The sequence below is a fragment of the Pyrus communis genome, chromosome 13, assembly GCF_041283825.1.
Source record: "Pyrus communis isolate YQ-2024b chromosome 13, ASM4128382v1, whole genome shotgun sequence".
In the NCBI taxonomy this organism is placed as follows: domain Eukaryota; kingdom Viridiplantae; phylum Streptophyta; class Magnoliopsida; order Rosales; family Rosaceae; genus Pyrus; species Pyrus communis.
The window spans coordinates 30826931-30840898 of record NC_142577.1 but is presented as its reverse complement, the minus strand read 5'-3'; the positions used below and the strand labels follow the sequence as shown (position 1 = coordinate 30840898).

General features: G+C 37.1%; 2 protein-coding genes and 1 pseudogene across 4 annotated transcripts; 2 read left to right on the top strand and 1 right to left on the bottom strand.

Moving 5' to 3' along the window:
- Positions 1-295: 295 nt before the first annotated feature.
- LOC137736674 (uncharacterized) lies at positions 296-2742 on the top strand (annotated as a pseudogene). The gene is made up of 5 exons (XR_015955222.1): positions 296-1197; positions 1414-1481; positions 1568-1796; positions 1976-2232; positions 2357-2742. The product of XR_015955222.1 is annotated as an uncharacterized LOC137736674 (transcript).
- A 1818-nt stretch (positions 2743-4560) lies between these two features.
- On the top strand, positions 4561-8122 carry LOC137738018 (uncharacterized). Of its 2 annotated transcripts, none has more exons than XM_088682244.1 (3): positions 4561-4736; positions 5610-6139; positions 7343-8122. In XM_088682244.1, the coding sequence occupies exons 2-3, from the start codon at positions 5630-5632 to the stop codon at positions 7796-7798; spliced, it is 966 nt and encodes a 321-aa protein (XP_088538370.1). In that variant the 5' UTR covers positions 4561-4736; positions 5610-5629; the 3' UTR covers positions 7799-8122. The 2 variants fall into 2 exon arrangements, with proteins under 2 accessions (XP_088538370.1, XP_068333718.2); XM_068477617.2 differs by having other exon boundaries at positions 4565-4736; positions 5615-6139.
- Positions 8123-11713: 3591 nt separating this feature from the next.
- On the bottom strand, positions 11714-13485 carry LOC137736525 (gibberellin 2-beta-dioxygenase 6-like). Its single transcript, XM_068475784.2, has 3 exons — positions 12855-13485; positions 12227-12548; positions 11714-12093 (listed from the first exon to the last, which is right to left on the bottom strand). The coding sequence occupies exons 1-3, from the start codon at positions 13304-13306 to the stop codon at positions 11857-11859; spliced, it is 1011 nt and encodes a 336-aa protein (XP_068331885.1). The 5' UTR covers positions 13307-13485; the 3' UTR covers positions 11714-11856.
- Positions 13486-13968: the final 483 nt, after the last annotated feature.

Below are 13968 nucleotides of genomic sequence, written 5' to 3'. Positions count from 1 at the left end.
AATCATGCACCGGAGGAAATTGTCATCTTTTCGAGATCCAAAGTTAGTGATGGGGTTGTCAAAATGAGTTTGACGTTCTACCCTAACATTAAATTTGTCATATTATATTAACAAGTCGCGTAAGATATAGCCTCGTCCATACAAACATATTGATTGCTTAACAAGCTATGCAAGTAACGAAGTGCCTCGAACATAGTCTGGGTTCAAGCCCATTTATTTAAATCTGAGCCCAACTTCAAATCTCCAACCTCCTGATCTCCCTCCCATTCCCTCCCCTCCGATTTAAAGCCACGTACTCGTTTCGGCGGTTCGCACGACTACTCGCCGGCCACAACCCCAGACGACGGACCGCCAACCTCCACCGTGTCTATTTCTCTCTTCTCGCCGTCTTCGTCGACCAAATTGCGGTACAAGAATTTTGTAGGGTTTAGGAAGGTGACGACTGTCGAATGAGCTATGGCGTCTTCGAGTAAATCTTTGAAAGAGTATTTGAAACGGTATGAAGTGAATAACGAAGAGGAGGAGAAGAGAAAGAGGAGGAACAAGAAGCAGAAAACCAAGGCGGAGCCAGTGGGCGCTTTAGTGGTGGATGAAGATCCTGTTTAGCAGAAACCGGTGAATGTCGAGGAAGACAATGGCGACAGTTCATCGGATGAAGACAAACCTGTAGTTGATGAGGACATTGAGATTAAGAGGATGAAGAGGCTTCAACAATTGAGGGCCAGACGTCCCATAAATTCCATTTCCGAAGATGGAAGCGGTTGGGTTACGGTTGGAGACTCTCCTCCAAAGCAGTCAAACTCTGAACCAATGTCTCTGGAATATAGTAGGGAAGATGCTGACTTGTCACCTCCACGGCAGGGACGGAAGCACTTGCCTTCTCCTCCTGGATCAGACCTACCACCCCGCAGGAAAAGGAGGCAGGATGTTGATGCAGATTTTTCTCCACCAAGGTAGAGCAGGAAGGACGTTAGTGAAGATCTTTCTCCGCCAAGGAAGGGAAGGAAGCACGCTGATGCCGAACTTTCTCCACCTAGGAAAAGTAGGAACAATGTTGATACTGATCTTTCCCCACCAAGGAAAGGCAGGAGGGATGTTGATGCTGATCGTTCCCCACCAAGGAAAAGCAGGAAGGACGTTGATGATGATCTTTGGCAGTGACGAGATCAATAAAACGAAGAAGGATGCGTGGTTAAGGTATGTGCCTGTTTTAACCAACATATTTATGCCGATGCATCATGATGAATAAGTAAAGTGCGTATCTTTTTGTTCAGCTAACTTGGTTTCAAATCAAGTAGAGGGATCTTCATCCTCTTATTACTTTTCGCTAGAGGTTGTTTCGTGCTTTCATTGAAAACTTAACCATTGGTTTTGCCCTTTGTGGCCTAACTTACAAAATATTGTTTTCCGTAGATTTCAACAGATGGATCCTTCTGTAAGTGGGAGGGAGGCAGTACCTATATATCGTGATAAGAAAACAGGTAAGCTGAAGTTCTATTTTCTCCTTTTACAGTCATGTATATGACTTTTGTGTTGTTTATCTGGGTCTCACACGCCAACGCTGCAGGGGAACGCATTTCGAAGGAGGAGCTTTTGAGAGCACCAAGGAGAATAGATGAAAAACCAAAACTTATCATTTATTGTGCCTTTTGAATAGAGTGGTAACGGTCATTTTGCTTGTATTCGAATCAGGAGATAAAGTTGGAATGGGGCGAAGGCTTGGCCCAAAAGCGGGAAGCTGAAACTAAGCTGGAGGAATTAGAACTTGAGAAGGAGAAGCCTTTTGCACGGACTAGGTAAATGCTATGAAAGTCGTCCGAGTTATCTTTTCCTTTGTTTTCTTGGTATTGCAGTGTTTAATATTATTCGTTGTAACCCTTCAATAGAGACCATCATTTGTTGTGTTTCGAAACTGTTTAAAGTCCTTATCACTTCTTATCCTTGTAGCATTTTCTGATTTATCTTGTGTTCGCAGAGATGATCCAGAACTCGACAAAATTTTGAAGGAGAGAACAAGATGGGGCGATCCCATGGCACATTTGGTGAAGGTAATAAGTTAGGTTCGCTATGTTGTTGCTAACTTGGGGGTTGATGAGAAAATGAAGGAATCTGGATTCGTTATTCCGCAGGACATTCCTGTTCACAGCTGGTTAAAAAGAGGATTGGATGCTGCACCAAATCGACACGGTATAAGACCAGGGAGACATTGGGATGGAGTTGATCGCAGTAACGGTAGGTTCTCTTTTCCCATTCTGCATTTGAGTCCTTTCTTTTACTCTGTGGCATGATACGCCGAGGGAAAACATGTGCACGATTATTTCAGAATTTACTAATCTGTGCCTTCTGTGTCACGCAGGATTTGAGAAGGGAATGTTCAAAAGGAAGAATGAGAAACAAGCTACGCAGGCGGAAGCTTATCTTTGGTCTGTGGCAGATATGTGACTTGTACCGAGTAAGGAACTTGTGTGCTTGTATCTCCTGCCGTTGCCACTGGCGGCAACTTTTGTCAGTGGCCATAATGGTTGGTTTTGGTCTTTCCTTGCAAATATTATAGATTGCAAATGATGAATTAGTTTGATATGGAGATTCAAAAAGATTTAGGGAGCTATCAGAGTAAATTTTGTTGAGATATAGGCTTTTTGGACTATTTCCTTGGATTGGGCCTGGGCCTTTTCTGGGTCAAAATAATGTTTACTTTTCTTGTGTCCTAACAAACCAATGCCTTGGGCCTTGATGATGGACTAAGCAATACTCGAAGACGAATTCGGATCACATTATTACTAGTTCATTGACAAGTTAAACCCATTTTTTCTCCTCCTTAGTATGGATAATAACGTTTGTTCCATAAAAAAAATTCTCGTTTTATTTTTTTTCAATTTACTTTCTTTGTTTCTCGTTGCCTGCTTTAATTCTCGGCAACCAAACGGAATTTAGGACTCCACAATTTCGTTAATTTTTTTCCCTGCGCGGTTTGGAGCGCCTATAAAAGAAAGTTGGATAATTCGTTAAATTTTAAAAGACTTCTTTTAGCTACAGAATACGAGTAAGTAAGATTAATTTAAAAAATCGAATCAAAATTCTAAAATTAATATTTCATATAACTAGAACTGTTCCAAACAAAAAAATAATTTAAAAAAAAATCTATTAGAATAAAAGACAATAATAAAAAAGTTGTCCCAACCGAGCTTGTAGTGATCGGCACGCCCACAGCAGTACTCCTCCGTTTGTAGAACCTTGTCGCCGCTTCCGGCATACAACTGCCTCCAATTTGCTCATGCACCACTGTCTGTGTATTACTTCCTGAAGGCTCTTCCACACCCTTTGCTTCCTGCTGCGCTTTCCGTATTTCCCCTGCTATTTTCAGTGTTTCCGACTCCATTCTTGCCGATTCATCTTGTTTTTCGCACATCTTCCTATTCAAAAGGTAGTTCTTCCTATTCAAAAGGTAGTTCTTTCTATTCAACAGGTGGTTCTTCCTATTCAAAAGAACGTTCTTCCTATTCAAAAGGTAGTTCTTTCTATTCAAAAGGTAGTTCTTCCTATTCAAACGAACGTTCCTCCTATTCAAACGAACATTCTTCGTATTCAAAAGAAAGTTCTTCTTACTCAAAACCAAGTTCTCCATACCCAAATGCATGTTCGTCTTCGTATCCATGGCTTCCTGCAACTTCACTACTTTTAACAGTGCTTTAAGAGACGTATTCAATTCAGTAAGTTGATGCGTGTAGCTGGCCTTCGAGCGTCTGCACCAAATGCACAAGATGTTCCAGTTCCACTTTCTACGCTTCGATAAACGCTTAACGAGCTTTTTACCCTGCTTCATTTGTTGTTGGAGACGTTCTATGTCATCGTTTGGGAGATTCAGTTCCACGTTATGGTCTTTTATCCCTTGGATGATCCACGGTCGTAAACCGTCTAGTGTAGTTTGAAGATCTTTAAGGACGCTTTCGTACTTAGAAACTGTCCCTATGGATGCCTTCACGGCATCATACAGTCCGTCAAACAATTTTCCTATGAGAGCCCCTGTAATCACAGTCACCGCCATGATTTACGAGCTTCCAAAAACTCCCTGCACGCAAAAAGCAGAAAAAAACTTGTGTTCGATTCAATCTAAAACGATCGACCTTATTATTGCTCAGTCGGATTCAGATCAGTTTTACTCTAGCGGATAATGAATGGAAAGAGTTACGTTGAATACTTCGCTAATTTATTCATCCTCTAAAGGTTACAATATATAGACACACGTGTTTTGTTTTACAAGGAAAATAACTACAAGATAAGGAAACTAACTTGTAAAGATAAAGAAAGTAAATACAAAAGGCTAAGTAGGTTAAAATTTCCAATTGCTGTTGGGAAAGAAGAAAAGGAATGTGGACGTGTTATTTCCCATACAAATTGGGAAATAGGTTTTTCTTTCGGATGTCAGATTAGGAAATAAGCCATGCACATCCAATATCATGACAAAAAAATATGGGCCTTACCGTTCATCATTTGGGTCGGGCTCAAAAGACATCCAGAAATTTGTCTTATTTTATTTTTCAAATAAAGGTCACGTGACGTGCACAAACAGAGAGTTGAGACGGAGAAAGCCGGCGAGAAAGGCGAGAAATCCGCAAGTTGGTGGCCGCGCGGTGGCGGCGGCGTCGTCGTCTCGTGATCCAAACGGTGAGCCAACGGTTGAAGGCCCGTCTGGATCCAACCCTGGCCTGTTTCTTCTTGCAGGCGTCGTCGACTTGGTACGTACCTTTCACGCTCTCAAAATTGTCGTTTTATTTTTTTTCAATTTACTTACTTTGTTTGTTTCTTGTTGCCTGCTTTTTTCTCGGCAACCAAACGGAAGACTGCACAATTTCGTTAATTTTATTCTCTGCTCAGTTAGGATTTTTCAGTAGAGTAGAATTGTCATAAAAACAGATGAAAATTCGAGAAGTGTAAAATTCCACGATTGGAACGCCTAGAAAAAGTTGGATAATTTCGTCTGGAACTTTGTTTTGCTCAATCGGAGATACTAAGAACCCGTAAATTCTGCAGAATCTTACATATGTGTGTTTAAAGTCTGAAAATTTTCTAAATTTGTCATCTGTTTGAAACAATGGCTGAGTTGTTGTTGTTGTATCGATCAGGTGCCGCCTAATCGATACAACAACAACAACAACAATGATAAAGCCCTAGATCACTGAGTGGGGTTGACTGTATGAATCCAAGAACGCTACATAAGTTACGTAGTGGTGTTTATCCCACTTGGTTCATCCCGAATTGCTGATTTATCCATGAATCGTTTGACTATGGCTCCGCATTCTCTACAAGTACAAGTATTGTGAGGGAAAGTTGAAAAGAACACTATTTAGGGAGTGCAATAGAGGACCTGAGATCCCATGCGAATAATCAATTGGAGGAGTGGAGATTGGTAAGACCAGTGTCCAGGAGAGACTTTGATGATCTTTCACTACAAGTTGTGAAGGAACTAGAGACGTTGATTTTTGAAATTTTCAATCTTTGAGAATTAATGAACTTCCACTCAGTTTTAGGGATCCGCTCTAATTTTTTCAGTTATAAGATAAGTAAGCTTAATTTGGATTCCATCTTATGTTAAACTATGTGTGTTGTAGGTTAGGTGGAAAGACAGAAAATGGTAGGAGTTACTCCAGACAATGGAAGTAGGAGACGTTTACCGCAGTGGATGCTGGGCATATCTTCTGGTGTCCAAGTAAGCAAGCCTGGTAATGTTAAGGAAAATGGAAAGGAGCTTCTGGAAGGGACCCAATCTCACGAAAATGAAACCTTGGAAGAAAACCCGCATGTTCTTGTAAAATGTGAGACAAAGAGAAGAAAAAGAAAATCAACCGAACAGGATGCAGACTTTGAAGATGATGTCCCAGAAACTGTTCCAGAAAAGAAGCGTAATGGACGTGGGAGAAGAAAAGTTCAGGAGCCTGCAGCTCCAAAGAGACAAAAAACAAAGGATCCTGGAGAAGGGATACAGCTTCAGGAAAAGGAAACTCTGGAAGAGAATTCACACTTTCTTACAAAATGTGAGACAAAAAGAAGAAAAAGTAAATCAGATGAACAAGAAGTACGGACTTCGACTGTTGATGATGTTGAACTGACGGTGGAAGATTTAGTGATCATTGCTGAAGAGGTAATTTTCTCTTTAATATTGAAAAGAACTGATTCTGATATTTTCTGCTCTTAAATCTGTATGATATAGGGCTGTAGTTTCTATTTGTAAACAAGATCTTATGATATATTCTACGATATTTTACTGGAACACAAATTGGAGAAATTACATTTCTATCAATAGCTGTTGATTGTTTATCTTGGTCTCCAAGATTAGATAGAGATTGACTTAAGAAATATCGTGATGATAGTACACAATATATTTTCTCTTTAATATTGAAAAGAACCGATTCTGATATTTTCTGCTCTTAAATCCGTATGATATAGGTTTGTAGTTTCTATTTGTAAACAAGATCTTATGATATATTCTACGATATTTTACTGGAACACAAATTGGAGAAATTACATTTCTATCAATAGCTGTTGATTGTTTATCTTGGTCTCCAAGATTTGATAGAGATTGACTTAAGAAATATCGTGATGATAGTACACAAGATATTTTCTCTTTAATATTGAAAAGAACCGATTCTGATATTTTCTGCTCTTAAATCTGTATGATATAGGGCTGTAGTTTCTATTTGTAAACAAGATCTTATGATATTTTACTGTAACACAAACTGGAGAAATTACATTTCTATCAATAGCTGTTGATTGTTTATCTTGGTCTCCAAGATTAGATAGAGATTGACTTAAGAAATATCGTGATGATAGTACACAAGATATTTTCTCTTTAATATTGAAAAGAACCGATTCTGATATTTTCTGCTCTTAAATCCGTATGATATAGGTCTGTAGTTTCTATTTGTAAACAAGATCTTATGATATATTCTACAATATTTTACTGGAACACAAACTGGAGAAATTACATTTCTATCAATAGCTGTTGATTGTTTATCTTGGTCTCCAAGATTTGATAGAGATTGACTTAAGAAATATCGTGATGATAGTACACAAGATATTTTCTCTTTAATATTGAAAAGAACCGATTCTGATATTTTCTGCTCTTGAATCTGTATGATATAGGGCTGTAGTTTCGATTTGTAAACAAGATCTTAGGATATATTCTACGATATTTTACTGGAACACAAACTGGAGAAATTACATTTCTATCAATAGCTGTTGATTGTTTATCTTGGTCTCCAAGATTAGATGGAGATTGACTTAAGAAATATCGTGATGATAGTACACAAGATAGAAACCTAATGTCACTATCATTTTGCTGCAGTATATTGAAGCTGATAGAAGTATGAAGCGAGAAGAATTATCGAACCAAGAACGTGAATCAGACAGGAGACTTGTAGAAAGAGTCTGTTCCGGTAATGTGTTCGAAGATTCTGTTGATGCCCAAAAGGGTAATCAAGGATCACTTATACCGGATACAACTACGTCCAAGCCAAATGGGGGTTTGACAAGTACAGAAATGAACTTGAATTCCAGCGGGAGAGATGATCCTGCTCAGGACATGCTGGATCTGTTTTTAGGGCCGTTGCTGAAGAAAACTGTCGAGAAGGAGACAAAGGAGAAGGACAGAAAGGCTCAAATGTTGACAGAGAATATGACATTTTCCCAAGAATTCAAAAGACAAGGTGAGAGTAATGTCATTAGAGAAGAAATTCCCCCCGCCCCCATAGTGAAGAAGAAGAGCAGTCTTAGAGACAAGGTGGCAATGTTTCTTGACTGAACCAGATACTGAAAACTGTTAACAGGGCGGATCTGTATGGTACAATGAAAGGTAAAGTTCAGACGATACATGATCCTGGAGACTGATCAGATGCATCAGTTGCAACAATCAGTCTTCTTTGCGGATTTATCATCTCACCGCAGATGCTACTCTGGATAGAGATCTGCCACTCTTGGCCTTGGTTTGTGACCAAATCTCTACGATTTGGTTAATTGTATTGCATAGATAGATACTACAATTCTGTCATCTGTTTAGCAATTGGCATGTAACATGATATTTTTCTTTAAATTCTTTCAATTATTAACATATCTCACTTAAAGAGTATAGAGCTGCCTAATTTTGATTTTTAAGATAACTACCCCATTCGTAATTGTACTTTCACTATCTCTGTTTCACTTACCATACCAAGGTTAAATTTTACCTTCAATATTTCTCCCGCTTGTGTACAGAATTTTTTTCCTTAATGATCTTCTTCAATGGAGTGGTATGTGTTTTTCGGGTTGAGCTTGGAGGTTAAGGGTTAATGCAACTGCCGCATAGGATATTCGATAGTGGTAATGTTAGGAAGATTAAATTTGTACGTCAAATTTAAGTAAACTAAATGACATGAAAGTTGATGATTGGATTATCACTTGAGTGTTGATTAACGTGTTTATTTCATACTGGTGACATCACTCAATTTGCAAATGTAGTTTACTTAGCATTACTCATCAGGGCATTACGTTGGGTGGGACATAGGTAATGCTAGAGCGACAAAATTTTGTAAACTAAATGACATAGAAATTGATAATTGAATTATTACTTAAATGTTGATAAACGTGTTTTTTATTTTTTTTACGACACATTATTTAGTTTGCAAATTTAACCAACCTAACATTACTCGGTGTGACTTGTTGGTTTGAATTTATGAAACATAAATTAAATAATTTAATTTTTGTGAAAGGTATTTAAAGATGACGTGATTAGACATTCATAATTTGTTTTTGTAGCGTGAAGCAACGGTTAAAGATGACGTGATTAGACGTCTATAATTTTTCTTGTCAAGAGAGGCTACAATTAAAGATAACCTGATTGGACACCCGTAATTTATACTTGTTAAGCAAGACGACGGTTGAAGATGACGTGATTGGCGACCGGTAAGTTTTTCTTGTCGAGTGAGGCAGCCACCGCCGTAGTGTGAATATTCTTTTCCTAACCGCCCAACTCAGTACAGCTTTCTTGTCCTTCAAGTTTTGATTAGCTTCTTTTGCTTTACTTTGCAACCCTGTCAATCGTTATTCTTCGTTGTTTGTGCCCTGTGCTTTCTTTTCTGTCCGGTTGACAGTTTGACACTTTGACTGTGAGAGTGAGAGAGAGAGAGATCCAACAAGTTAACGGCCGTCGTTTCGTCGGAGGGGTGATTTTAATATCGTGGCTGACACTATACTTAACGGCCGTCAATTGGTTGGCGTCTTATTTCACACTTTCACTTTTGTCTGCATGTTTGTGTGTCAGAAATTTTACTCCAGAAACTGCGCTGGTCTTTTTCTGAGTTTGTGTGATTGAACGGAATAGCCTTTTGTTGCTTGATTGCTTCCCAAATCAACATCTTTTTACATCACCTTTAACTTTATCTCACTTTCACCACTCATGTGTTACTATAAAAAAAAAAAAAAATGGGCTAGATTCAAAGCATATTACCATACTTGGAGAGAAATTTCGGTAGACACATCATATGATTCATCATTTATCTAATGTCGGCAGTTCACATCTTAGAAAGAAGTCTCCTTGATATTTTTCATATAATTATTAATAATACAATATCTCTCTTCCTCCACCCTCCTCTGCTTGTTTGTTTTAGTGAAGATTACAAATGGTGAGAATATAATATATCATTTTATAGTTGAAATGATAAGATATGTTTGAGGAGGAGGACTGCCACATGACTATTAAGGAGGGATGTTTTCCTTCAAGACAAGATAGCAGGCGTTGACTTTTGACTATTGAATGGAATCAACTTATAATCTTTTAATAAAAATCTAATATTTAAAATAGGATCATTTTGGTTCCGATCCCTAATCAACCTAATCGTTAGACCGAAATCTTGTTTATTTAAATATTTTGATCGAGGTCCTTAACCTCATTTAAGAGATTTAACTCATGCATTTATGCATTTAATGCCCTACAAATTATGAAATTTAAACAAATTCAAATATTATTTTTAAAATATAATACATACTTAAAAATCAATTTTGGAGTAAATTGTTCTTCACAAAAATTATTAAAAAAAAATAATGTACCCGCATATTTAAAAAAAAAAAAAACCATTGATATATCTTTAAAACATAAAATAAATACATAAAATTAGCATGGGTACATTTAGCAAAATTCAATATGGGTGCAAATACAATAAAAGTTTAAAAAATATGGGCACAAAAAGGAATTAATAAATGGGTACGAATTAAAACTCATAAGAAAATTTGTACAAATTAAAAAAAGGGTTGCAAATTAAAAACAGGTACAAACTAAAAATAAAAATATATGATAAAAAATTTAGCCATAAATATAAATATACCTAATGTAACGTTTCTAACACTTGGTATAATTAATGACATATATTTTTATCATATACCAAATGAATATATTTAGAAATAACAAATATTTTATTATTGAAATAATTAATGACATATATTAAAGTCTAAGGACCTTGATCAAAACCTGAAAATGAATAAGGTTTTAATCAATGGAGTAGGAAAAATAGGGATGAGAGCCTAATTTTTTCTTTAAAATAATATACTTGTACTAAACTAATCATGTTGCATGATTTTCTATGCATATTATTTAGGATAAATTAGAACTAGATGTCTTATTTTAGATTTTTCTAAATTAAACATCTGTTACTTTTCAACTTTTGATTAAAATGCTTTTACTTTTAATTAAACTGTATATTCCAGGTATATTCTTAATTTAAGTATTTTATAAATTCTTTTAAATCCATTTCTATGTAAAAAAAATGCACTCAATAATATTCATTAATTTATTGCTATTTTTATGGAATCTTATCCCGTCCTCAATTTAAGGATTCAATTATATCTACTGGGGTTCAAGATTAATTGGATGAAATATAGTTTTTCCAACTCAACATTTTATATAGATTATAAAAAACAAGAGTTCGTTTATAATTAAAATTGAGATGTAGACTAGACTGCCTAATTTCATGCAACTGAAAATAAATTTGAATTTTTTAACAACTACTTATGGTAGAAACGAGAACTAAGAGTTTTCACATTTTTATTTAAAATGAGTCCTTATTCCAATAATTAATTATTAAGAGTTGACAAAATATTTGTTAGTGCAATGTTTTAATGTGAAAAGTTATCTTTTTTTTGCGTTACACAACTTACACATAACGTACCATAAGTTTTGTACGTACCAAAATAAGGATAATACACGTACTAATAACTTGGTACGTACTAAATAAAGAATTGCATAACATACCAAAAGAAATATTTTATAACGTACCAAAATAGTAATACGTACCCAGATTAAATTTATATAACGTACCAAATGATTGGTACGTTATATTTAATATATTTGTTTGGTACGTTATATTTAATATATGTGCATGTTATATTTCATAATTGTATGTTAATAGGATGTTTATGTGTTTTTGGAATTTAAAACAACAAATTATTTGAATAAGAAAAATTCATTTTGAACGAATTATAATAAGATAAGATAGGATGTCTGTGATGATTTTAGAATATTTGTGATATTATTTTCTGAACTAGTTGGTTAATTAAATACAATAAAAATCATATTTTTTAATTAAAAATTAGTAGAAGAATGTTTGATCAAAAGTTTAAAAGTTACAGATGTTTGATTAAAAAAATTCAAATTTGAGGCATCTATATCAAAATGTACCTATTTTTTATGCGGCAGACTGCACCGGTTTTATAGTATGAATCAAATATAGTACGCATCGGAATCTTTGGGGGTTGGATGTTTAAGCGTACATTTCATTCATTTTTCACTTGATACATATTATGTGCCGGTCCATTCTAGAGCTTTCGTGGTTGCTATCGAAGACGGAATCTCGAAAGGCCGACTTTGCGTCCAAGTTTCTGAACATCTTGCTGGACTTGGTTTCTGTAATCTCGAAAACTGAAGTTTCTATAGATGGAAGACTGTGATCTGCAACTGCCGATTAAAGAGTCGTAGGAAGGGCACATGAAGTATGCTATTGAGTAGCGTTCCCTCTTCTCATTTGCCATCACCTTGTGCTCCACACTTTTGTACACGTCATTGCTCCACGCCTGTATTAACACAATTAGGGTTTACGAACTAATTAATCCAAAGTAATTAACCACAGCTTAATTATTATAAAACTAATCAAATTAATGGGAGTTGAGCGTTGACGTTTTTGAAGAGCTAATAACAATTCCTCACCTGAAAAAGATCTCCGATGTTTACGATAAGTGCATCTTGGTTGGGTTTTACAGCAACCCATTTGGAGTCTTTCAAGAGCTGAAGTCCTCCCACTTCGTCTTGGCTTAGAATTGTGAGGAAATCGCTGTCAGTGTGAGGCACTAAGCCGAACATCTCCGGTGATATCGGACAAGCCGGGTAGCGGTTCAATCGGAGAAAGCAAGTGCTCGAGTCACAAATGTCTTGCAGCGCTTCCTTCCGGTGTCCCAGGTTGTTCACTAGGATCCCGGCTAGCGACTCCGCTAGGTTTGACATTTCTCCTGCAAATTCCTCCATCTCTTCCCTGTACAAAATTTCCAAAAAAGAAGGGTTGGTGAGTTATTAGTGACAAAGGGTACTGCCAATGCAGCATTGGCCACTGTGATGGCTTACAGAAGCAACTTGAAAGTTCCAAGTTGCATTCAAAAGGACCACTCAGTAACAGGCCACAGTTTCTTCCAGAATATTACAGCGCACATGTTTATTTTTGTTTGTTAATTCTCATTTATTTTATTCGATGTAAAAGTTACAAATGAACAAGTACATGTGTATAAAAGTAAAAAACAGCTTGCCAAACCACTTTGCTAAGTTCATTAGATAATTACACTACCTGAGCGAGCTAAAATCGTCCCCATAGCAAGCTTGGTCCGAGATTTTTGTGACAGGAATGTGAAAAGATTCGGACCAAGAGTACTGAGTCGGACCAGTAGCGGTCGGTGTCCCCCACCTGTACGAATTATTAAGCAGCCCGCCAGTAGCTTTCCATTCGAAGGGCGCTCCAAACAGTTTGAGCTGCTCCGTCTTCATATTCCGTAGTAGCTCGGAGCTTATCCCGTGGTTCACCACTTGAAAAAAACCCCACTCCGACGACGCTCTGCAGATAGCTGCAGTGCATTCTAGCCTCTCCCTCTCGTCGAGGCTATTCAGCCCGTTGAGGTCTATCAACGGGAGCTGGCATTCTTCCGTGACCGCTCCTCCTTGTCCGCGGTCGATGCCTTGGCAATGATGGTTGCGCACGAGGGATTTGTAATGGTGTTGGAGAGGAGGGGTTGAGTCTATCATATTTGTGTGTTTTGGTGATGAGGGTTGTGAAGTTTGAATGAGTTGATGAGGAGGAGGTTATGAAGTGCGGTACAAGGTGAAAAATGAGAAGTACCAAATATACGTATGGAAATATATATACGGTTAAAGAGAGAAAGAGGAGAGAGAGGAGGAGGAGGAGGAGGAGGAGGAGGAGGAGGAGGAGGAGGAGGAGGAGGAGGGCACAAGAGAACAAGAAGAAAAGAACAAACGTGCGAAAGGAGAAATTTTTAATTGTGACGCGGAAGGAGAGGGGTCAAAAGGGGAGTTCTCAAGGGGTGACAAGTGTCAGAAGAAGACCATTTCTTTTCTGATATTGTTCTTGAGAGAGGCCTGAGAGGAGACCAAGTCAATCAGTCGACACAGATACTAATTAAATGTTGAAAACAATTGATAAAAAAAAAGATGGGAAAATGATAAAGGGGATGAATCCGACCTAATGCGTCCTTTTTGGCTCTGTGGACAATATGAAAAGCTTAAATCAATGGAATAATTAAGACCCATTCATTTCCTCCTGTTTGGCAATGGCAAGAGCTAGCTAAGCCTGTCCCCAGTTGCTCATTTGACTTTTGTTTTGGTCCTTCATACAAAGTTATTAGTTAAAGGATATTGCTTGGTTTCTTTTGAAAAATGTTATTTTTTAT

What these genes read in the sequence shown, in the direction of transcription:
- LOC137738018 (XM_088682244.1), top strand. Translation starts at nt 5,630, where the DNA reads ATGGTAGGAGTTACTCCAGACAATGGAAGTAGGAGACGTTTACCGCAG. An exon ending in TAGTGATCATTGCTGAAGAG is followed by an intron (nt 6,140 to 7,342) that starts GTAATTTTCTCT and finishes ATTTTGCTGCAG; the next exon opens with TATATTGAAGCTGATAGAAG.
- LOC137736525 (XM_068475784.2), bottom strand. Translation starts at nt 13,306, where the DNA reads ATGATAGACTCAACCCCTCCTCTCCAACACCATTACAAATCCCTCGTG. An exon ending in GACGATTTTAGCTCGCTCAG is followed by an intron (nt 12,549 to 12,854) that starts GTAGTGTAATTA and finishes AATTTTGTACAG; the next exon opens with GGAAGAGATGGAGGAATTTG. An exon ending in ACATCGGAGATCTTTTTCAG is followed by an intron (nt 12,094 to 12,226) that starts GTGAGGAATTGT and finishes GTGTTAATACAG; the next exon opens with GCGTGGAGCAATGACGTGTA.